General features: G+C 39.5%; 1 protein-coding gene across 1 annotated transcript in view; it reads left to right on the forward strand.

Annotated features, from left to right (window-relative positions):
• Positions 1 to 12095: 12095 nt before the first annotated feature.
• RBBP8 (retinoblastoma binding protein 8) overlaps positions 12096 to 23818 on the forward strand; it is a 124713-nt gene continuing 112990 nt past the window's right edge. The window contains exon 1 of the mRNA XM_006867292.1: positions 12096 to 12204. Within this exon, the coding sequence (XP_006867354.1) occupies positions 12096 to 12204 (109 nt within the window). The remainder of the gene's footprint in view (positions 12205 to 23818) is intronic.

Below are 23818 nucleotides of genomic sequence, written 5' to 3' on the forward strand. Positions count from 1 at the left end.
TGACAATGATTACATTCTTTAAGTTATATAACCATTCTCATCCTCCTCTTCTGAGTTGTTCCTTCCCTAGTGACATAAACTCACTGCCCCCTAAGTTTTCTGTCCTTTCAAGTTGCTGTGGTCAATCTGATCCCATATGTTGTTGTTGTTGTTATGTGCCGTGGAGTCGGTTCTGACTCAGAGTGACCCTGCATAGGGTTTCTGAGGCTGTACATCTTTATGGGAGCAGAAAGCCTCATCATTCTCTCGTGGAACAGCTGGTAGTTTCGAACTGCTGACCTTGTGGTTTGCAGCCTGATTTGTAACCACTACGCTACCGGAGCTCCTTATCCCATATAGATAGTTCTTAAAGGACAAAATGTTCAAGGCAAACCTTTTCCACTAGTTAAGCTAAATGATGGCTTGGCTGTAATATGATGGCAATGGTAGAGGTTGTGTGCCATTGAGTTGAGTCCGATTCATAGCAACCCTGTCTATATAGGGTTTCTGAAGCTGTAAATCTTTACAGGAGCAGAAAGCCTCATCTTTCTCCTGCAGACCAGCTGGTAGATCTGAACTGCTGACCTTTCAATTAGCAATCCTACTCATAACTCACTATGCTACCAGGGCATAAATATTATTCAGGTAAAATTTTTGGTTAAAGATTTAAAGATTATCTCAGGGCAATAGTTTCAGAAGTCCATTCACCCTCCAGAAAGTCTAGAGTATATGAGAATTTGAAATTCGGATCTGCATTTTCCTCCTTTTAATCAGGATTCTTCTATTGATCAAATTGTTCGGTAATGGTAGCTAGGCGCCATCCTCTTCTTCTGGTCTCATGGCAAAAGGGACAGATGTTCACTGAGGCATTTAGCCACACAATCCATTATTGTCATTGTTGCTAAGTGCTGTCAAGTCAGTTACAACTTAGAGTGGCCCTTCTAAGGTCTCTGAGGAGCAACAGGTGGATTTAAACCACCAACATTGCAGTTAGCAGTTCAATGCTTATCCTACAGCGCAAGGCCAGGACTCTATAAATTCCATATATTTCTCCTATTCCTGGCATTCCTTCTGCCTGTTATTTCAGGTGAATGAAGACTAATTATTATGCCTTGGGTGGCCAGTTGCAAGCTTTTAAGATGCAGGTACTACACAATGAACTAGGAGGTAGAACAGAAGCACTAAACATGCTATCAGGCCAATTAACTGGGTCGTCTCATGAAACCATGACCCCAAACTTCCAAACCAAAGAGACAAATTCATTGAGACTTTTGGTCTGTAAGCCACCTCATCAGCTACTTTTGGGAGTCATTGTTGTAAATGTACCTATCACACAATGTTTATCATTCAACTTTTTACAAGTATACAACTCATTGACAGTCTTTACGAAAATTAGCTGTGCAACCCTATATCCTTAATCAATACAATTTTTCCAGCACCGTTAATCCCTCTTTACCTTCTCCCTCCAGCCCCTGGTAAGCACAAATAAACTTTGTTCTCTAAATGTTTGTCTTCTCTTGACTATTTATAGAAGTCAGGTCATACAATATTTGTCCTTTCGTGATTGACTTATTTCTCTCAGTATAATAAAGTCTTCAAGCTCCATCCATAAAGTAGCATGTATTGGACTTCATTTCTTCTATTGGTTGAGTAGTATTCCATTGTATGTATGTAGGACATTTTGCTTATCCATTCATCTGTTGATGGTGCTTAGGTGGCTTCCACCTTTTGGCTATTGTGACTACTGCTGCTGTGAACAGCAGTCTACAAGACTCTTTTTGAGTTGCTGTTCTCAAGTCTTTTCAGAGAAGTGACATTGAGCTGCGAACTGCAAGGTCAGCAGTTGGAAACTACCAGCTGTTCCGCGGGAGAAAGATGAGGCTTTCTGCTCCCGTAAAGATTAACAGCCTCGGAAACCCTGTGCAGGGTTGCTATGAGTCGGAACCGACTCCACGGCACATAACAACAACAACAACAACAATAAGTTCTGCTAGTGTAGTGGTTACAAATTGGGCTGCGAACCACAAGGTCAGCAGTTCGAAACTACCAGCTGTTCTGTGAGAGAAAGATGAGACTTTCTGCTCCCGTAAAGATTAACAGCCTCAGAAACCCTGTACAGGGTCGCTATGAGTCAGAACTGAATCCATGGCACTTAACAACAATGATAGTTCTATTTTTATTTTTTGTGAAACCACCACACTGTTCTCCTCAACAAATATACATCATTTTGTATATCCACCAGCAATGGATAAGGGTTTCAATTTCTTCACATCCTCACTGACATTTGTTTGATTTGTAATCTTACTCATCCTCACACTCGCAAAACACCAAACTCATTGAGTCAATAACTCATGTAGTTGTTGTTGTGTGTCATAGCAACCCTATATAGGGTTTCCCAGAGTGGCTGGTCGGTTTGAACTGCTGGCCTTTCGGTTAGCAGTCCAGTGCTTATCCTAAAGTTCCACACCAGGGCTCATTCCAACTCATTGGGATCCCAATGAATAGAAGTTGAAAGGCTGTAAATCTTTATAGGAACAGAAAGCCTCATCTTTTTCCTGCAGAACTGCTCCTGGGTTTGAACTGCCAACCTTGCAGTTAGCAATCCAGTGCTTATTCTACAGTGATAGCCACCAAGGCATCTTTAGTTATCTGTATTGTTTTTAAATGCTGTAGGGTTTCCGAGGATCGGCTGGTGGATTTGAACCACCAACTTTGAAGCTAGTAGTCCAGTGCTTATCTTATAGCACCACACCGTATTTCCTTAGTTTTTTAGTGGGCATGAGATGGTATCTCATTGTGGTTTTGATTTGCATCTCTCTGATGGCTAACAACACTGAGTGTTTCTATGTGTTTGGTTAGCAGTTCAAATGTCCTATTTGTTGAAATGTCTTCATGTATTTTGCCCATTTTATGATTGGGTTATCTGTTTATTGCTTACGTTTTATTAGATTCTTGTTGGATATATGGTTTCTGAAGATATTCTCTCAATTGGTGAATTTTTGGTGAAAAGCCTTTTGATGAACAGATGTAAATTTTTATGTTGTTGTTGTTATGTGCCGTGGAGTCAGTTCCGACTCATAGCAACCCTGTACAGGGTTTCCGAGGCTGTAAATCTTTATGGGAGCAGAAAGCCTCATCTTTCTCCCGTGAAACAGCTGGTAGTTTCCAACTGCTGACCTTGCAGTTTGCAGCCCAATTCGTAACCACTACGCTACCAGAGTGCCTTAAATGCTTATGAGGCCCTGTTTATTTTTGTCCTTTTTGCTATTTGTGCCTTTGTTATTATACTGGATAATCCATTGTTGAATATAGACCAAACAGCATTGCCCCTGCTTGTTCTTCTAAGAATTTTAAGGTTTTAAGTTTATACAGTTAGATCCTTAGCTCATTTTGAAGCAAATAATTTTTTAAAAAGTTAAATCAAGTGTTCATTTAGGGTCACACAAATGTTGAAACTTACATCTGTAGTTGTTAAGTGGCATTATGTTGATTCCTACTCATAATGACCTTGTATATGGTTACGTAGTTACGTAGTTATATAGCATAGTTGTTACAAGTCAGGCTGCTAATCTCATGGTCAGCAGTTCAAAACTGCCAGCCATTCCATGGGAGAAAGATGAGGATTTCTGCTCCTTCAAAGATTTATAGCCTCAGAAAACCTATACAGGGTCACTATGAGTCGGAACTGACTCCATGGCACATAACCACCACCACCATAGGGTTTCCAAGGAGCAGCTAGTGAGTTTGAACAGCCAACCTTGTGGTCGAAACCGACCTTACAGTCTAGTGCTTTACCCAAGACCACCCCACCGCCCCACCAGGACTCCAATCTCTTGCCTAGACTACAATCTCCTTGCTTCCAATCTTGTTTACTATACATAGTCCATTCTCCACACAGCTGCCTGAGAGCTAACTCATTATTTCTAAAACTGGTACTAGTGGTGGTGGTGGTGGTGTGCCATCAAGTCAATTCCCACTGTAGTATGCTTCTGACGTAGTACGTCTCTATGAAAGCAGAAAGCCTTGTTTTTCTCCTACGGAATGACCGGTAGATTAGAATTACTGACCTTGTGGTTAGCAGCCCAACTCGTAAACCCATTACATACCAGGGCTCCTTCAGACTAGGACTACCCTGCTTAACCATGATACAACAAACCAAAAACCAAATCAAACCCACTGCCATTGAGTTTATTTGAATTCATAGTGACCCTGTATAGGGTTTCCAAGGCTATACATCTTTATAAGAACAGTCTCATCTTTCTTCCAAGGAGCAGCTGGTAGATGTGAAATGCCAGCCTTAGCAGTCCAGTGCTTATACTATAACACATCGAGTCTCCTTGGTTTACTGCCTTTTGTTGTTGTTGTTAAGTGCCGTTGAGTCAGTTCTGACTCATAGCTACCCTATGTAGGGTTTCTGAGGAGCGGCTGGTGAATTTGAACCACTGACCTTGACGCATAGAAGAGGTTAAAGATGAAAATGGCTTGGACTATGGTGGGTACAAAGGAGATGATGAGAAACACCTGGATTTGGGTTGCATGTCTACTGCAAAATGGTGCTGCCTAATTTACTAGGTTGAGAATGGAAAAAGGCGATGTAGGAAGGTAACACCTGTTGGGTTCAATTGTCTTCTGATTTAATGAAGAGGTTAGGTGATCTGCAAAGACCACTACAAAGGCTTGAGAGAAATAATGAAGGTTTGGAAAGGTTCAAAGGAAGTAGAAGGTGATGAACAAAGACTATTTTAAGGATTAACAGATGCCATGTAATATTAGTGATATTAGTCTAACCTGTTAGGTGATTTTTCCCTTCACCACACTAAAGCTACCCAATTGTAGGAGTTAAGTATAGGTTGTAGAATCAAGTTTCATTTTAAAAAATGGTTTGAGTTAGAAAGATTATTTTAAAATCTACATGAGTTCCAAAATTCTATTATGGTTTTAAGAATTCTATAGTTTTACTGCCATGATACAAATTTAAAGTCCAACATCCTAATAGGGTTCTTAAATGGGTTATGTGCTGGGACATCAATAGCTCAAGCCCTAAAGGTGGCAGCGTAGTGGTTATGAATCGGGCTGTGAACCTCAAGGTCAGCAGTTCTAAACTACCAGCTGTTCCACAGGAGAAAGATGAGGCTTTCTGCTCCCATAAAGATTTACAGCCTCGAAAACCCTGTACAGGGTCACTATGAGTCGGAACTGACACTATGGTAGCACTGGACCTGGAGTGGTGGGAATCCCAGCCCCTGTTAACTCCAGCAGGAAGCAGCCTTATCTTTTTATCATGGGATGTAACATTCATGTTCTAAATATGCCATGAGTGAAAGAGTTTGGGAAATACTATTCTAAGTCATAAAATACAGGAATACCAGTATTACAAAAAGTTCAAAATAACTGCCTCTCTGTTAAAGGAAGTTTCCTAGTAGATCTTTGAAGATTTATTTCACCATGAGGACCTTAGAAGCCACTTTTGGAAACAAGTACCTTACAGGTTCACCATTCTATAGTTAAAGTGATCATTATAATACCTCAAAATATAATCGAATAATTCTGAATACCAAAGGCTTCCACTAACATATAGTATCTGAATTTAGTGAGAGATGCCCAATTTAGTCATTTATCCTGAGTACTGAACTAAACTCTGTGACAGAAATTAAGTTTCTGGAGATAAAATGGTGAATAAGACATGGCTTTTGACCTCGAGAAATAGTGGGGAAACCAATTAAATAAATCAAGAATTAAAACTGTGATGAGTGTAAGATGGGGAGGTAAATGGTACTATAAAACCATATAATAAAAGAGATTACAGAAGATAAAAGGATGACTAATAAATAGCTAGGCAAATGGTGGGAGTGGGTTTGGTAGAGAATTCCAGGCCGAGGAAACAGCAGTAAAGGCCTTTTTGCTTAAGAGACTAGTTAGTATTTTCAAGGCAGTAAAAGGTCAGAGAGGCCAGAGGGCCGAATATATTTGAAAATGGACTTGGAGAAGTAGTACCTGGAGAGGGATTTCTTTAAAGCCTCTGAAAGGTTTTAAGCAGTATAGTAGCCTTATCAGACTTACTTTGAAGATTACAGTAGTTACAGTGTAGAGAAATGGTCTTAGAATTTAAGCACAATTTAAGATGGGAGAAAATAACAGATTTCTATTCCATTTTTCCTCATTCTTGAAAGATGTCTTTAAAAACATGTGCTTTTGAAGGTCCTAGAGAGAGTGGAAGAAACTCAAAATTATGAAAAAGACCAGTGATAATGGTCAGATAGAGACAGGTGGAAGCCTGAGACTCTGGCCCTTGGTCACCCTTCAGCTCTGGAACTGAACCCACCCACAAGGCTCAATTTTCAGCCAAACAATAAACAGGTATATAGGGGAGGGGGAGCAACAATACCAGTGACATACACACACCACAGCATGGTCAACTATTTGAGACAAAAAAGGCAGCATTTACCCAAGGAAAAAATTCATAAAGGCAGGAAAAGGAGGAATAAAAACAAGAAACACAGGAAATAGGGGGTTAAGTGATGTTACATTTGAGAGAATTGCAATAGAGATGAAACAGTGTATGATTTGTTGAATGCAGAACTGATGATCTGTTCTGGAAACCTTCACTCAATTCATACAAAAAAGGTGTTTTCAGCGAATCAGCCTGCTACTGAGTAAGGGGCATTCCTGCTGCAGATCAAGTACTAAAGAAAGCATAAATCTGCCCAGGGTTGCATTGTGGATGCCAATTTAAGTGTTTTCAACTTGGGTTACTGTGATTTTAAAAAAAGGTGAAAATGATGTTCAAAAGCTGACAGATACTACTGTGCCTCATTGCCTCAGGCTGAAAAGAACTAGCAGAATCCACAAACTTTTCAAACTCTCTATAAAGATGTCCACTAGAATGTTGTGAGCAAGTCCAACGATTGCAAGAAACTCATGTCCAAATTGTCCAAGCTTCATCTCCTTATCACTCCACATATCCTGCAACACAAACATTGAAGAATTTCTCTGAAGAAACAGTACACCTGGGAAAATAAGGAGGCCAACAGAAGGAAGGAGAGCAAGGAGAAACACTTATACCAGACTACCAAGAGGAAGAGGCTGTCCTCTCTGAGAGAAGCACCCAGGAAAAATAGAATAGCCTGATATGCCTATGAAAGTTGGACAAAGAATAAGGAAGACCATAGAAGAATGGATGCATCTGAGTTATGGTGGTGGAGAACATTGAAATTACCATGGACTGCCAAAACAACAAATAAATCTATGTTGTAAGTACAGCCAGAATGTTCCTTAGAAGCTAGGATGGTGAGACTTCGTTTGTCAGGAGTGACGAGTCCCTGGAGAAAGACATCATGCTTGGTAAAGTGGAGGGTCAACAAAAAAGAGGAAGACCCCCAACAAGATAGACTGACAGTGGCAAACAGCAATGGGTTCAAGTGTAACAATAGTGAAGATGACGCAGGACCAGCAGTGTTTTGTTCTGTTGTGCATAGATAGGGTCACTTTGAGTCAGAGACAACTCAGACAGCACCTAACAACAACTTTTAAGTTTATAACGTTTCCTGTTCTTTCGAAGAATTACTTAAACCTACTAGATTTGGAAGAAGTGCAGCCAGAGTGGTCCTTGGAGGCCAGGATGGCCAAACTTCGTCTCTCATACTTCAGAAGTATTATCATGAGGGATCAGTCTCTGGAGTAGGATATCATGTTTGTTAAGGTGGAGGGTCAGAGAAAGATAGGAAGATCCCAGTGAGATGGATTGGCAAAGTGGCAGCATCAATGGGCTCAAGTGTGGCAACAATTGTGAGGTTGGCCCAGGATCAGGCAGTGTTTCGTTCTGTTGTGCGTAGGGTCGCTATGAGTCGGAACCGACTCGATGGCACCTAACAACAATTAGATTTGTAAAAGATATTGTGACTCTGGACTGGCAACCCAATTCCACCAGTTCAAACCCACCAGGTGCTCTCGAAACCCTTTACAGTCAGAACCAACTGGATGGCACCCAACAACTACATGGTCCATAAACACTTCTTTTGCTAATTAAGATAAGTAGGAAAACATATGAGTACTATCAGTCTTAGAATCATAAACAGCCACAGGGAAAGGATATTAAAAAATAAACTTTATAGCGTATTGTTGTTGTTGTTGTTAAGTACCATGGAGTCGCTTTTGACTCATAGTGCCTCTGTACAGGGTTTCCGAGGCTGTAAATATTTACGGGAGCGTGTTTGCCCACACAAAATGCTGGTCACCTGTGATTCTTTCTTTCAGGTTAAACAGAAACGTTCAATTTAACCTCGTTTTGATATATGGAGCTACCACCCAGTCCTGTCAGGTCACAACTAAATGGTTGGTAATCGCTACCAGGTAGAAAACGACTTTAGATTATCTGTGTAAAATCCCATATCCGTGAAAATGGAGCTTTGCATTTGGAACCGATCACTCAGACGTGCTTTTTCTGTTCAGCTTTCACGTAGAACACTATAGATTTGAGGCTCTTGACACCGGCGCCTGAGCTTCCTCCAGGGCCACAGCTGTGGGCAATAGGCGAGGTTCCTACTTCTCGCTCCACTCCCTGAATGTGCCCTCCCCTCGGGCCGGGGTCTCGCCGCCTCCCTCCGCGCCGGGAGGAAGGGGCGTGACGTAGCGGGAACTCCTGCGTGACGTCGCCCGGACTCCTGGCGGGCGGGCTGGTTTGGCTGCATTGGTGCCTGGCCTGTGACCGTCTGGCCTTCCCCTCCCCCGGAAAAGCGCGGGCTGCCCTGAGGGGCTGGGTTTCTCGTCAGGCGATAGGCTGTCTGGTGAAGGAAAGAAACGAAAAAGGAGAGAAGCGGACCGCTGTATCTTCACAGTCCAGAGGGTTTTCGGGTATCTGGATGCAATCTTGGAAGCTGTGAGTAGAGGACCCTCCTCATCACCCCTCTCCCTACCCACCCCCCTCCGGTGCGCTGGATCGTGGGCGCTGCTTCCGGTCAGGGCAGGAGAGCTCGCGCTAAACCAACAGGTTCGGCTCCTGTGGTGGGGGTGGCTGCAGAGCCCGGGGCAGCATTGAGGAAGTGGGCCGGGCTGCACTAACGCACAATGGGCCAGAGGGAGTACGAACTGGCGCCTCCTTGTTGCTCACCCTTCGCCTCCCTCACGGCCTGAGGCAGAGCTTCCCGGCACCGAGTCCGGCTCGCGCATGCGTAGGCGCCGCCCGCGCCAGGCACGCTTGTCCCGTGCTAGCGTTTTCGGGAGGTTCGGCGTCAAAACCTGCCGGCGCCTGATGAGAGGTGATGGCTGGGGTCTTGCCCACCACATCCCCCCTTCCGTGTGTTGTGGCCCCTCGTGTGACGCTACTTGTGCTGGGTCTGGAAACAAATTTGCCATTTGTTTTCATTGAAGTGACCTTGATGTCAGTCTGCCTGTGAATGTTTCAGCATTTTCTCTTCTGTAGATCAGGGCTTTTGTTGTTGTTGTTTTTTTTAAAAGCAGAACGTTAGCGATATTGTTGTTAAGTGCCGTGGTGTCGGTTCCGACTCATAGCGAGCCTCTACAGGGTTTCCGAGGCTGCACATCTTTACGGGAGCAGAAAGCCTCATCTTTCTCCTATCATAGCCTAGAAAATGAACACTTACGTAGTGTTAGTTAAAATTCAGTACATGATCAGTTTTCACTGACTGTCAACAAAAAGGCCTAATCAAAAATGTTAAAAAGCGGAATGAATGAAAGTGCCCGCTTATTTCTGTAGTGCATGGCCGTGGTGGCTGCACGCATCATCTTGCTTCCTTTAGAAATGTCATTGCTGCTCTGGCCTTTTCATTAGAGACCTGAAGTCATAGTTGGCAGGAAATGCTGAAGTCTCTTGGGGCATCTGTGGGGAATTGACTTAGGACCCCATGGGACGTTCTGGTGACTGGCTGCTGAGCAGAGGCTTTTTTCAGTAGTAGTGAAACATGCCCGGTACTTTATGGCTTCAATTCAAGAATACAGTAAATTTGCGGGGAAACCTCCTCTTCAAGGAGCTCCAGTAGCCTAGTGGTTAGGAGTCGGTCTGTTAACCTCAAGGTCAGCAGTTCGAAACTACCAGCTGTTCCCGCGGGAGCAAGATGAGCCTTTCTGCTCCCCTAAAGATTTACAGCCTCGGAAGCCCTGTGCAGGGTCACTTTTAGTAGGAGCCGAGTCCGAGTCCGGGGCACATAACCACCACTTTAGTCGGGGGGGGGGGGGGCGGAGTGTCACATCACCTCCCTGAGACCACTTGGTAAGGGTAAAAGCTTGAAGTCCAAAGATTTGGTCAGGAACATTTAAATCCACGTTGTGATTGCTGATCGGGATTATCCACCATAGTTAGGTGGATGTCTTCAGGTCTCAGTTTCATGCCTTGCCATGCATGACTACCTTGTCAACAGGATGCGAATGTAGCCTAACATAGCGATAACTTCCGACTCTACTGGAATTTAGTAACCTGGTGCTTCCTCCAGTGGCTGCAGGAGTAATCAGGCAATCATTACACAAAGGGTAGCTTTACCGTAATTGCCTTGGTCCTGTAAATAACAGATCTTGATGTCCCTACATTTTGGCTATATCTGTATTTGCTTGTTGCCTTCCCTTGTTATGAGAAAGCTGTACAGCTCTTTTACATATTAATGTTTAAACCATCTCAGAACTTACTTAGCCTTAGGTATACAGGTATGTGTGAGTCCTGGTGTTGCGCTGTAGGATAAAGCACTGGACTGCAAGGTTGGTTTGAACTGCAAGGTTGTCTGTTCAAACTCACCAGCTGCTCCTTGGAAACCTTATATAGGGTCACTATGAGTCGGAAGTGACTCAGTGGCACTTAACAACTTATACAGATACATGAGTATTAAGTCAGGAATATATGAGGATGTTTTTCTCGTTGGGGGCTCAGTATATTGTTGTACCATGAGTCTTGGTGTGGCGCTGTGGGTTAATGTGCTGGACTGAAAGGTCAGCAGTTCAAATTCACCAGTGGCTCCTTGGAAACCCTGTCCAGGGTCGTGATGAATTGAACCAACTCAATGGTTCTTAATAACAACAACAACAACAATCCAAAAATAAAAAGCAGTGTGGTGATGGTGTGCCGTGGAGTTGGTTCTAACTCATAGTGACCCTGTGTAGGGTTTCCAAGGCGGTAAATCTTTACAGGAGTAGAAAGCCTCATCTTCCTCCCAAGGAGCGACTGGTAGATTCACATTGCTGGCCTTGCAGTTCCCAGCTCGGAATCCACTAAGTTACGAGGGCTCCAAAAAGCATTATATATTCTTAGAATGCTAAATAAATGCTGACCATGGATGATTACGTACCTTTCAATATTGCAATCCTTTCAATGTAGCAGAAAAAACCCTGTTGACGCAGTGGTTCAGGGCTTGTCTGCTAGGCTGCTAATCTAAAAAGTCTGGTTTAATCCCACTGGGGTACAAAGATGTGCAGTCTGCTTCTATAAAAGATTTACAACCTTGGACGCCCTTTTGGGCTTTTACTCTGTTTCGTGGGGTCTTTAGGATCAACTTTTGGGTAATGGATTTTCATGTAACATAATTTTGGTAGTAATCACTTCTTTCTCAGAGGAGTAAGAAAATTTGTCTGAAAATTTTTCTTAACTAAAGGCCAAATAAGGAACCCTTTGTGGTTTAGCAGTTAAGAGATACATTGATAACTTGAAAGATTGGTGCTTTGGATCCACTCTATGGAGCATTTCTGTCTACTCAAGTCATATGGGGTCACATGGGGTCCCTATGTCTACTCAAGTCATATGGGGTCATATGGGGTCACTATGAATCAAAAATTGACTTGCTGCTACCTAACAACAACAAATACCAAATTACTGAAATTAGAGCTTTTCTCATCTTAATCTACTTAATCCTTTACCCCTTCTAACCCCATTTTCAGTTTCAATTGGACATGCGTTTATTCCATGATAGTAATAAATCACATAAAAGTAAATGCTAAATTCAAACATAACAACAACTGTGAGGATGGTGCTGAACCACTCATTTGTAAGATTCATTTGTATTGTAATCTGTCATTTCAGGTATTTCAGCTATCTCCAAAGAGAACTTCATACTTACATAATGTAACAGAAAAGATAGAAAATCAGTAGGCAAAGAGAAGTGTGACACATATTCATCAAGATGAGCATCTCTGGAAGCAGTTGTGGAAGCCCTAATTCTGCAGATACATCAAGTGACTTTAAGGAACTTTGGACAAAACTAAAAGAATACCATGATAAAGAAGTTCAAGGTAAAATCTTTAACAGTGATTTGAGAAGTAGCTTACTGTCTTTTGTTGAGACTGTTTTAATAACAAGTAACTTTATATAATAGTTTTTTATCTTTATAGAAGGAAGTAATGGTTTGAAGTTCTGATGTGATCGTTAAGTGACCTTTACTATTGTAAATTTTTGTGTGCTTAATTTTTATGGTTGCTACTTTTAAACTATTGGCAGCTACTAGAAAACACAGTTCTTGTACATCTTGTATTTACTTGTACTATGTATAGTGTAGTATGTATGGTGGTGGTTATGTGCCATGGAGTTGGTTCCAACTCATAGCGACCCTGTACAGGGTTTCCAGGGCTGTTGTTGTTGTGAAGCGCTGTCAAGTCGGTTCCGACCCATAGCGACCCTGTATAGGGTTTCCGAGGAGCAGCTGGTGAGCTTGAACTGTCAACCTTGCAGTTCGAACTGCCAACCTTGCAGTTCAAACAACTTTGCAGTCTGGCTCATCAGCCCACAGTGCCACACCAGGACTCCTTGTAGTATGTATGTTATTGTTGTTATGTGCCATGGAGTCGGTTCTGACTCATAGTGATCCTGTACAGGGTTCCCGAGGCTGTAAATCTTTATGGGAGCAGAAAGCCTCATCTTTCTCCCATGGAACAGCTGGTAGTTTCAAACTACTGACCTTAAGGTTCGCAGCCTGATTTGTAACTACTACCTCGGAAACCCTGTACAGGGTCGCTATGGGTCGGAACCGACTTGTCGGCACTTAACAACAACAACAACACGCTACCAGAGCTCCTTTGTAGTATTAATTTTATTCATTGGTTTATTTTTAACAAATACTATGGAGTCAGTTCTGACTCACAGCGACTCTGTACAGGATTTCCGAGGCTGTAAATCTTTACAGGAGCAGAAAGCCTCATCTTTCTCCTGCGGAACACCTGGTAGTTTCGAACTGCTGACCCTGAGGTTAGCAGCCCGATTAATAGTGGAAATGGCATAAAAATTAGTGTCCAAAGGCCTGGATTTTAGTTCTGACTTTATTTCGCTACGGATCTCAGTCAAGTCAAATAACCTCTGAACTTCAGTTTTTTAGAAATTGGGCTGTTATCCACAGGATTATTTATAGACATCAAGATTCTACTAAGTCATTCAACTACCATGTAGGATCCTGTTTGCTGTTAAGTATTGAGATATAAAAGTTAATGACAGTTTACCTTCAAAGGACCTGGAGTCTAATAGAAATAGAGTCATGTAAACAGATAATTGGAGTCTTGGTATTGCATTACAGGATAAGCACAGGGCTGCTAACCGCAAGGTCGGCAGCTCAAACCTGCCAGCTTCTCCTTGAAAACCCTAAACAGGGTTGCTATGCATTATAACCAATTCAACAGTGCTTAAATACAACACTCCTTTACCTGGATCTCTGGTGATATAGTGGGTTATATGTTGGACTGTTAACTATAGGGTCAGTGGTTCAATGCCACCAGTCCCTCCTCAGGAGAAAGATGAGTCTTTCAGATCCTGTAGAGATTTATAACTTCACAAATACTACTGACTCGATGGCACACAACAACTGCAACAGACTTCTTACCTGTTCCCTTTATTGCTCTAGTATGTTCATTTTTGATAGATTATACCGATCCATGCTGCCAGTAAAACCTTTTCCAGCACAATGCCATTAAATTGATGCAGTCACAGTGCAGTAGCGTTCATTTAGAAATCCAGGTGTTACTGATGTTATTAGTTTTATTCATTGGTTTATTTTTAACTATCATTTTCTTAAAATGTTAGAACAAAGTAAACAGTGAAAAATTATCCTTAACATGCAAACAGGTAATCACTTCTTGAAAAATAATTAATTTTATTGCAGTTGTTCCAAATATACACAATAAAAACAAACACCAATTCAAGGTTTCTACAATGATCTTTATTATATTCTTCAGGTTGTGTAATGATTCTCACTTTCCTTTTCTGAGTTGTTCCTTTCCCAATATCATAAATTCACTGCCCCCTAAAGTTCCTATGTAATCTTTTGAGTTGCTATTATTTCCTTGATTGTGAGTTGCTTCCAGACCCTGTGTAGAGTTTCTGAATATTTAAGTCTTTGCTGGAGCAGAAAGCCTCATCTTTCTCTCTTGAGTGACTGGTGGATTTGAACAACAACATACATGTGTAAAACTCGGCCAATTTTATTTTTAGACCCTTAATTTTATGGGATAAAATGTTTATATGGAGTTCTGGTATAGTGCTGTGTGTTAATGTGCTGTACTGCAAAGTCGGTTTGATCTGCAAGGTCAGTGGGTCAAGCTCACCAGCTGCTCCTAGGAAACCCTATACAGGGTTACTGTGGGTCAGAACCGACTTTACAGCTGTTATCAACAGAAGATGTTTATGACAGATTTCTTCTTCATGTTCTTTGGAATTACAGGATTGTCAGGAGAAATATTTTATGATGCGAAAGTCTGTGAATGTAAAAAAATAATATAAAACCAAACCCACTGCCATTGAGTCAATTCAGACTCATAGCGACCCTAATAGGGTTTCCAAGGCTGTTAGTGTTTAAGGAGCAGAAAGCCTTATCATTTTTGTACAAAGAGGCTAGTAGGTTTGAACTGCTGATCTGTGGTTAGCAGTCCCATGCTTATCCTACCAGAGCTTTTAAACAACAATAATATATATATATATATTTTTTTTTTATTAAAGCAGTATGGCATATTCATCAAACCATAGAATATATAAAATTTGCAAATATTGCATTGTTAAGTGCCATCGAGTCGGTTCCAACTCATAGTGGCCCTGTACATAGTAGATAATATTTTTTAAATTGTGTTCTTGCTTTTCACTATGCTCTAATAGTCGTCACACTCTCAAGAGAGTTAGTATGTGTGTGTGTACATATATGTATAGGAGAGGGCTTCAGAAAGTTCATGGAAAATGGAATTAAAAGAATGGAATTGTTTCACAAACTTTCTGAAGCCTCCTTTTGTTTGTGTGTATGAGTGTACAGATAATGTTGTTGCTAAGTTCTTTTGAGTCAGTTCCACTTATATCGAACCTGTATAGGGCCTCCATGGCTTTTTTATCTTTGTAGGAGCAGAGAGATACACACAAATTTTCTTTTAATTTTTGAACTAATAAAAGAAGGCTTACCCATTGGTAAAACTGTAATTAATATATTAACCTGATCACTTTGTCCAATTTCAAAATTAATATGGATTCTTCAGTGTTTTAAATTAAGAAACACTACTTTTAAGAAATTAATAGGTCACTTAAAAATTTACTTAGGTTGGGTCCAGGCAGGACTTTTTTTTAACATTGTAAAGTGCCATCCAGTCAATTCCAACTCATAGTGACCCTGTGTAGGGTTTTCAAGGAGCAGCTGGTATGTTTGAACTGCTAACCTTGTAGTTAACAGTCCAGTGATTATCCTACAGCACTATACCATTGTTAGCATGGTCCACATAGTCCAGTATAAAATGAAATTGTAAAAGAACATCAAAGACATGCCTGTAGGGTACTTCATTTTTTAAAAAGGTGGGAGATTTACTTGAGAAACCAGTATGAGGCTATTTGAAAGACATCAAACATGGACTTGTCCAGACCTTGCAGGTTTTAATGTATATATAGGTATCAAAATTGACTAATTACTTTTAAACTTTCATGTCAAGAGGTATTTTATGAATGTTAGTACTTGAATTATATAAGTTTGCTTAGAAGTTCAAGGAAATCCACCCATAGTTGCCTATATCGTCTGAATTTACTGATATTTGTACTTAGGGCTGTTTTGGGGGGAAATGGGGGACTCATTTGAATAAAAATAATGAAATGATAGTAAAATAAGTCACATTCAAGATAGTATGTACACTGATCATAACACTATAATGAACTACATTTATTTCTTTTAAAACTAGAAAAGAATAAACTGTCTCTTTACTTGCGTTGAAGAGCAGTCATTTACAAACCATACCGTTATTGATAAATTCTGGAGGAATTTTTGACTGAGTTTTTATATTGTTTCTTTATGATAATTATATCCTCTCATGATTGTTCATTTTAGAATCTTGTATTCCTTTCTGACAAATGCTACTTATGTCACAAACACAAGTTGTTACTATTAATTCTTTATATGAGTCAAATTATCCGCACTCTGGTTGTAGAGTTTCTTTTAATCAGCTTTTAGAACAATCAATTTTTTAGAAAAGATGAATACATCATTATTTGCCATAATCTCTTTGCTTTTCAATACACTTTGTCCACTTGTCAACAACCTATTCCCTTACTAAAATTTATTTTTGGCTGAGCTATGAGCCACAAGAGTGCACCATGATCTTCACGTCTTCATTAGAGGTGAATCCTCATCCTTGAAAGGCTTGCTTTCTATGGACCAAACAGGTGAAAGTCCAATGGATCTGGACTAGAGGAAGGATGCTTTAACACCTCAAAAGGATGTGGGCTGAGGTGTGTGGATGTGCATTGTCGTGCAAGATCACAAGCCCTTGGATAGCAGTCTTCTGCATTTAATCCCAAGTTTAGGCTTCAGGTCTTCAGTGAGCACCTCACTATAACATGCTCTGTTGATTGTTGAGCCTTTTTCCTGATAGTGTTCCAATACTGGCCCTTGAGAATCCCAGAAAATTGTAAGCATTAATTTTCCAGCTGATGGTTAACTTTTGAACTTTTCCTTGGTTGGCGATTGAGGATGTTTCCATGCCATACTCTGCCATTTACTCTCAGGCTTGTAGTGATGAATCCATGTCTCATCACTAGTAACAATTTTTTTTAAAGAATCTTTAACCTTCCTTTGAGTATTGGTCCAAATGCTGTTTGCAGATGCCCACACACTTCTGTTTATGCTCTTCCGTGAGTTGTTTCGGTACCCATCTCGCACAAACTTTTCGAAACCAAGTCTCATGGATTGTTCCAAGGTAGAGCTATGGCTGATTTGCAAATGACTTGCCACATAATCCACTGTCACTCATCTGTTCAACAGAATTATTTAATGTGCATGGACAATATTGTCATCAGCTTTGGATGTGGACTGGCATTTTAATGTAACCAGAATGCATATAATGTTTGACTCACCTTGTACTGTGAACTTAGAATGAACAGGTTGTTTTAATAGAATTTAAATACAAATGTCAAGATTCTTTAAAATTTAAATAAAATGTGTATTCATATGCTATACATTTTTTTCTTTTTTTAATCTTTTAGTATCAGGTTTATTATTAAATTACGTAGGTAATAAAATGAAATTTAGTATACTTATTTTTCAAAATGACACCATTATAAGTCTCTTGTGCATGCTATTTTACTGTCAACATTTCAAGTAGTGGATTTTTTATATCTTATATATTTAATAATTTCATAGAAACCTAGACAGTTTTAGGGGAGCAATATATTAACCTCTTTGAAAGAATGGAAAAGGATGAAGGCTCTAATATGACAAGATAAATATTTCTTGATTCAGTTTTGAATTAATCTACTTATTTTTCTCAGACATTTCATCAAAAATTCCAAAGAGTTAACATTTATAAGACTATGCAAAATCATAATGAAAGGAATTTCATGTAATTTTGGTCCCCTACAGCAATGGTAGCATAGTGGTTACGAATTGGGCTGCAAACCTTAAGGTCAGCAGTTTGAAACTACCAGTTGCTCCACGGGAGAAAGATGAGGCTTTCTGCTCCCGAAAAGATTTACAGCCTCGGAAACCCTGTACAGGGTCGCTATGGGTCGGAACCAACTCAACGGCACTTAACAACAACAACAACAACAGCAATGTCCAGAGTCCTGGTGTGGCGCTGTGGGTTAATGCGCCAGACTGCAAAGCCGTTTGAACTGCAAGGTCGGTGGTTCAAGCTCACCAGCTGCTCTTCGGAAACCCTATACAGGGTCGCTATGGGTCGGAACCGACTCAGCAGCACTTAACAACAATAGCAATGTCCCTCTCAACATTAAGAATGCATTCAGTAACTCTTACTTCTGTTATTTTTTTCATTTGTATTAGCATCAGTAAATTGACAAAATCCACAGAAATTTACTCTTTTTGAGTTAAGAGTAAACCAAACATATCTTAGATGTGGCTGCATATCATAAAGACTATAGAATTTTCACTTTGGAATCAAAATAGTTTTAGATAATTATAGGAATACTAGTAATATTTCTGCAAAATTACTTGAAATTATATATATGTGTATGTGTGTGTGTGTGTGTGTGTGTGTGTGTGTATATATATATATATATATATATATGGAGTCCTCTTGTGGTGCTGTAGGATAAGCACTGAAGCACAAGGTCGGCAATTAAAACCTACCAACCACTCCTCAGAAACCCTATAAAGGGTCACTATGAGTTGGAACCAACTCAATGATACTTAACAACAACAACCTATATATAGACACACACATACATCGGTGTGTATGCATTTGTTAAGTGCTGTGGAGTGGAATTCGACTCATAGCCACCCTATATAGGGTTTTCAAGTGTGGCCTGTGGGTTAATGCACTGGACTGCAAGGTCAGTTTGAACCACATATATATGTGTGTGTATGTATATATATGTATATAGATTAAAGAGAGTCACTGTTTATCAAGGAAGATGTTGGTATGTAATTTATAGTTTGAAGCTATAACTTGCTTTGAAGTTCAAGTGCATATATTATATTTTTGATTATTTATTTTGGGTAATGCTACCTGAAGTAGAAAACCAAAATAAGTAAGAATTAAAATAGCAGTTAGCAATGCTTTTTGTTTTGTTTATATATAATAAATTGAATTTTTGCCTCATGTCTGACTTAGTTAAATTTGGTACGTTACAATGATACTTATAGATTCTTGATTGTTTTATTTCCTCCAAAATTTATATATGAGTGGGTGCAGGATTTTTATAGTCTATTTGGTCTTTTGAGCACACTGTTTCCTCAATTGGTGTCTCAGGTTGCCAGTGTTCCAATCCCACATACTTTGTTGAACAGACTACCTGTTCATACAGGAGCTGTATTGTTGTATAGCCTCATTCCTTCCGATGGGTGTGGAGCAGGATTAAAGCACACTTTATAGGGGTTCTAATTGTAGATGCCTAATTGACTTGATGAATAGTAAATGCTTGAAATTTAAACACACACACAGACACACTTACACACACATAAACCTGTTTCAGAGCTGATCTGCATGACAGAACAAATACCTCACAGGTGTTGAATACTTAAAGATAAAAGAGTAGACTTTCCATATTTCCCAAGAATTTTCTTTTGAAGTTTATATGGATTTTCTTATTGTTTTCTTTTCTTAAAATGGTTCATGGCAAGAATCCATCTCATCTTAGGCTGCACTTTTCACTTCTGAAGACAAACCTGAGTTTTAGAAGTTGGCCAAAATTAAAAGCAAGAAAATATGTCAACAAGTAAATTTGTACACACTTTCTGGAAAGGGAATAGGAGAGAAAAAAACTGCTGACTCATCTTTGGCCTAGTAGAGTCAGAAGTTCTTTTCTTAATTCTTCAATAATGAGTTCATGCTCAAGGTCTCATGGGTTTGCCATCATTACTTGAAGAAGAATTAGACTTCTCAGGCTTAAAAAATGACAGATGGAAACAAATTTTTAAAAATCAGAAGAGTCTTCAGTTTCACATGCATTCGTATGTGTGTGTATGTACTTCTATACAATTTTGTTACATGTAGATTCTTGTGACCATCACCAAAGATCCTTCCACCCCTTCAGCACAGCCCTCTAACCTCTGGCCACAAATAATTGTTCTCTGTCCCTATAATTTTGTCATTTCAAGAATGTCCTATTATAGAATCTATAGGTGCAGTTCTTTGAGATGAGCTTTTTTTTACTTAGCATGATTAAATTCCCTTGAGAGATGTCCAACTTACGTGTGTCAATAGTTTGTTTCTCTTTATTGCTGAGTAGTGCTTAATGGCATGAATAAACCATAGTTGAACAATTAATCTTTCGAAGGACTTAGGGTTGTTTCTAGTATTTGGATAAGAATAAAGCTTCTATGAACATTCATTTTCAGGTTTATTCATAAATTTTTATCTACTCAAATTATTGGTCATAGATAATAGGATAAAATGTGCTGTCCCATTTAGACATTTCCTCGAGGTGATTGTGTTAACCCCAGAAAGATTATCTGGAATTTCAGTTTTCCTCAGTTACCTGGGTTTCTGACATTAAATCTGCATCAGTCACCCTGGGACAGTAAGGAAAGGTGACTCTTCCCATCAGTATCTGTGACACTTTTGATTACATTTCTAGTTAACACTTATTTGTGTAATTGTGTTGTTCAAAAGATATAATGAAAGTTCCTTTTCTTGAAAACGATAAATGTATTAATGTTTCTATACACATCACAAGGAGAACTTTTAAAAATGTCTAGCTTACTAGAATCTGACATTACCAAAAGCAATCAGAAAATCATCTTTAATTATTTTTTAGTCAGTTAAAAACTATCAGAAAATAACTCTGTCACAAATAAGATTAATTCTTGAGTAAGAATAGACCTTTTAAATTTTGGAGAGAGTTTTTTACTGGTTATGTACATAAAACACAAAAATGGTCATTTTAACCATTTCTGTATGAACAGTTTAGAGTCCTGGTATGGTACTATGGGTTAATACACTGGACTGCAAAGTCTGAATTGCATGGTCAGCAGTTCAAGTTCACTGGCACTCCTCAGAAACACTACACAGGGTTGCTATGGGTCGGAAACGACTCAATGGTACTTAACAACAATATGTACAGTTTAGTGGCATTAATTATCAGTGTTATGCAAATATTACCACTCCTTAGTTCCTACATTTTCTCATAACCCCAAACTGAAGCCCAATATTTAAACAATGTTCAGTGCCATTGAGTCAATTCTGACGCATATGGACAATGCAAGGTAACACTGCCGGGTCCTATGCCAGCCTCACAATTGTTAGGCTTGAATCCATTGCTGCTGTCACTTAGCTAGTCCATCTTGTTGGAGGTCTTCCTCTTTATTGATGACCCTCCACTTTAATGGATGTTTGTAGCTGCTTCCTCTTCATTTTGAGTTGGCCCTATCAGCAAATGAAGGTTCCAAAAGCTTTTTTCCATTCATGCCTTCATGATCAACTTTACTTTGAGGAGGAAGCTCTTCCCAGTTGTATTTTAAATGCCTTCCAACCTGAGGGGCTTATCTTCTGGCACTATATCTGACAGTATTCTGGTACTATTCATCATGTTTTTATTTTCTGGCACGTTATCTGACAATGTTCTCTCCATAAGATTTTCAGTGGCTAAACAGTCACAAGTAGTCTGCCTCTTCTTTCTAGTCTGTTTTAGTTTGGAAACTGTGGAAACCTGTCCACCATAGGTGATCCTGCTGGTTTTTAAAATATTGGTAACATAGCTTCTAACATCACAGCAACATGCAAACTGACAGACCAGTGGTGTCGCTAACAGTAACTCCCTATTATCCTTTGTGTCCTCAGACTCTGGTAACCACTAATCTGTCTCTTTCACATTTGCCTATTCTAGATATTTCATGTAAGTGGAATCATGCAATATTTGTTCTTTTGTATGTGTTTCATGTCACTCAGCATAATATTTTCAAGGTTCATTCATGTCATAGCATGATCATAATCTTGTGTTAGATCATAGTTTCATCCCTAGTTAGCAATATATATTAGAACTTTGCCCATTTATTTCTTAAGAGTAAATAAAATATCCACAGTTGGAAAAGTGAGTTAGTGAGGGCACTGATTTAGAAATCAGAAAAAGAAGTAAATTAGAAATTATTTACACATACATATTTTTTAATAGTAATTACATTGCAGAAAATAATATAGAGAAAAGCAGAAACCAAATGTTCAACTGGAAAAATTTGACTAGGTTTTTATTTTTTGAGGGATGTGTGGTCTTTTTAGTTTAGTTTTCTATGTATTTTAAAAACAGTATTTATTCAGTATTTAATCAGTCTGTATACCTTGTAGTCTACATTTATATAGGAATTCATGGTGTAGCATTGTAGGATCAACACTGGACTATGAACCACAAAGTCTACAGTTCAGACTCTCCAGCTGCTCCTTAGAAACCCTATACAGGGCCCTCTGTGTGGGTTAAAACCTGGAGTCCTTGTGTGGTGCTGTGGGCTAATATGTCAGACTGCAGAGTCGTTTGAACTGCAAGGTAGATGGTTCAAGCTCACCTGCTGCTCCTTGGAAACCCTATACAGGGTCGCTATGGGTCGGAATCGACTCCACAGCACTTAACAACAACAGCAACCTTTTGGCTAGCAGCCAAATATTAATCATTTGCATCAGTGAGGGAGTTCATAATACATTTTGCCAAATTGCTTTCCAAAACAGTTGTACCGGTGTTGTTGTTGTTGTTTTTGTTAGGTGCCATCAAGTCGGTACTGACTCATAGCAACCCTATGCACAGCTGAAAGGAACACTGCCCAGTCCTGGGTCAACCTCGCTACTGTTGCCACGCTTGAGTCCATCGATGCTGCCACCTGGCCAATCCATCTTGTTGGGGATCTTCCTCTTTTTCTCTGATCCTCCACATTACCAAACATAATACTCCAGCAAAATATCGTTTCCAGATTTGGAGATTATAATTTTAATTTTTTTGCGAATTTCAAAATTTTGGCTTATGTTTTGATTTGTATGTGTGAGTTGCTAATGATATAGACTATGTTATTGTATTTGCTTAATTGCGGTTCGAAATGTTACCTTATGTTGCCATTTTCTTCTGCTGTTTCCTGCTCATCACCCTGCTTTCTCTACAGTAACTACCTGAGTCCCCGGTCAGTGGCTTTCTTCATGCTTTGTTTTTTTTTTTTTTTTTCCTTTTTAATATTTTTATGTTTGACTCAGTTGTTATTAGCTGTTGTAATCAGCCCCCAGCTCCTGACAACCCCCATGCATAGTAGAGCAAAACTCCGCCCAGTCCTCTGCTACTATCAACATGATTGGTTGGGATTTAGACTTTTGTGATCCATAAGATTTTCATTGGCTAATTTTCAGAAGATTGCTAGCCCTTTCTTCTTAATCTACCTTAGTCTGAAAACTGTACAAAACATGTTCATTATCATAGCAACATACAAGCCTTACGCTGACAGACAAGTGGTGGCTATGTTGAGGTGCATTGACCAGATATCAAACCCAAATCTCCTGAAGGGAAGGCAAGAATTCGATCATTGAACAAACAATGCCCTTGCCAGACTCTGTTAACATTAAAAAATATCTATAGTAGATATCTTGAGATAGAATAGTAATGCCTTTGTTAAGTAATTTTCTGTCAGCAATTTTTACACTTGGCTAAGGACTTCTGTCACACTTTAGTTTAATCCCAAAAGACTTGATTCTAAATAAGTACCGTTGCTGTTAGTAAATACATAGGCTATGTGAAGACATAAGCCTTCATTTAAGATGTGCTTTAATTATATGTTTACCCCTGGTATTAGAATGGAAATAACTCATAGTAGGTGAGTTGCTACTTAAGTGTCATTAAAAAAAAAAAAAAACAATGTTGCAGATACACTTGTAAGAACTGAGGGTAAAAAGTAAAGGTAACTGCATTCTCTTCAAATGTATAGGACCTCATTCATTCATCAGAAGTAAACTGAAGTGACTTAATAGTATAATATTAGAT

Source organism: Chrysochloris asiatica, unplaced genomic scaffold (genome assembly GCF_000296735.1).
Source record: "Chrysochloris asiatica unplaced genomic scaffold, ChrAsi1.0 scaffold00103, whole genome shotgun sequence".
NCBI classification, from domain to species: domain Eukaryota; kingdom Metazoa; phylum Chordata; class Mammalia; order Afrosoricida; family Chrysochloridae; genus Chrysochloris; species Chrysochloris asiatica.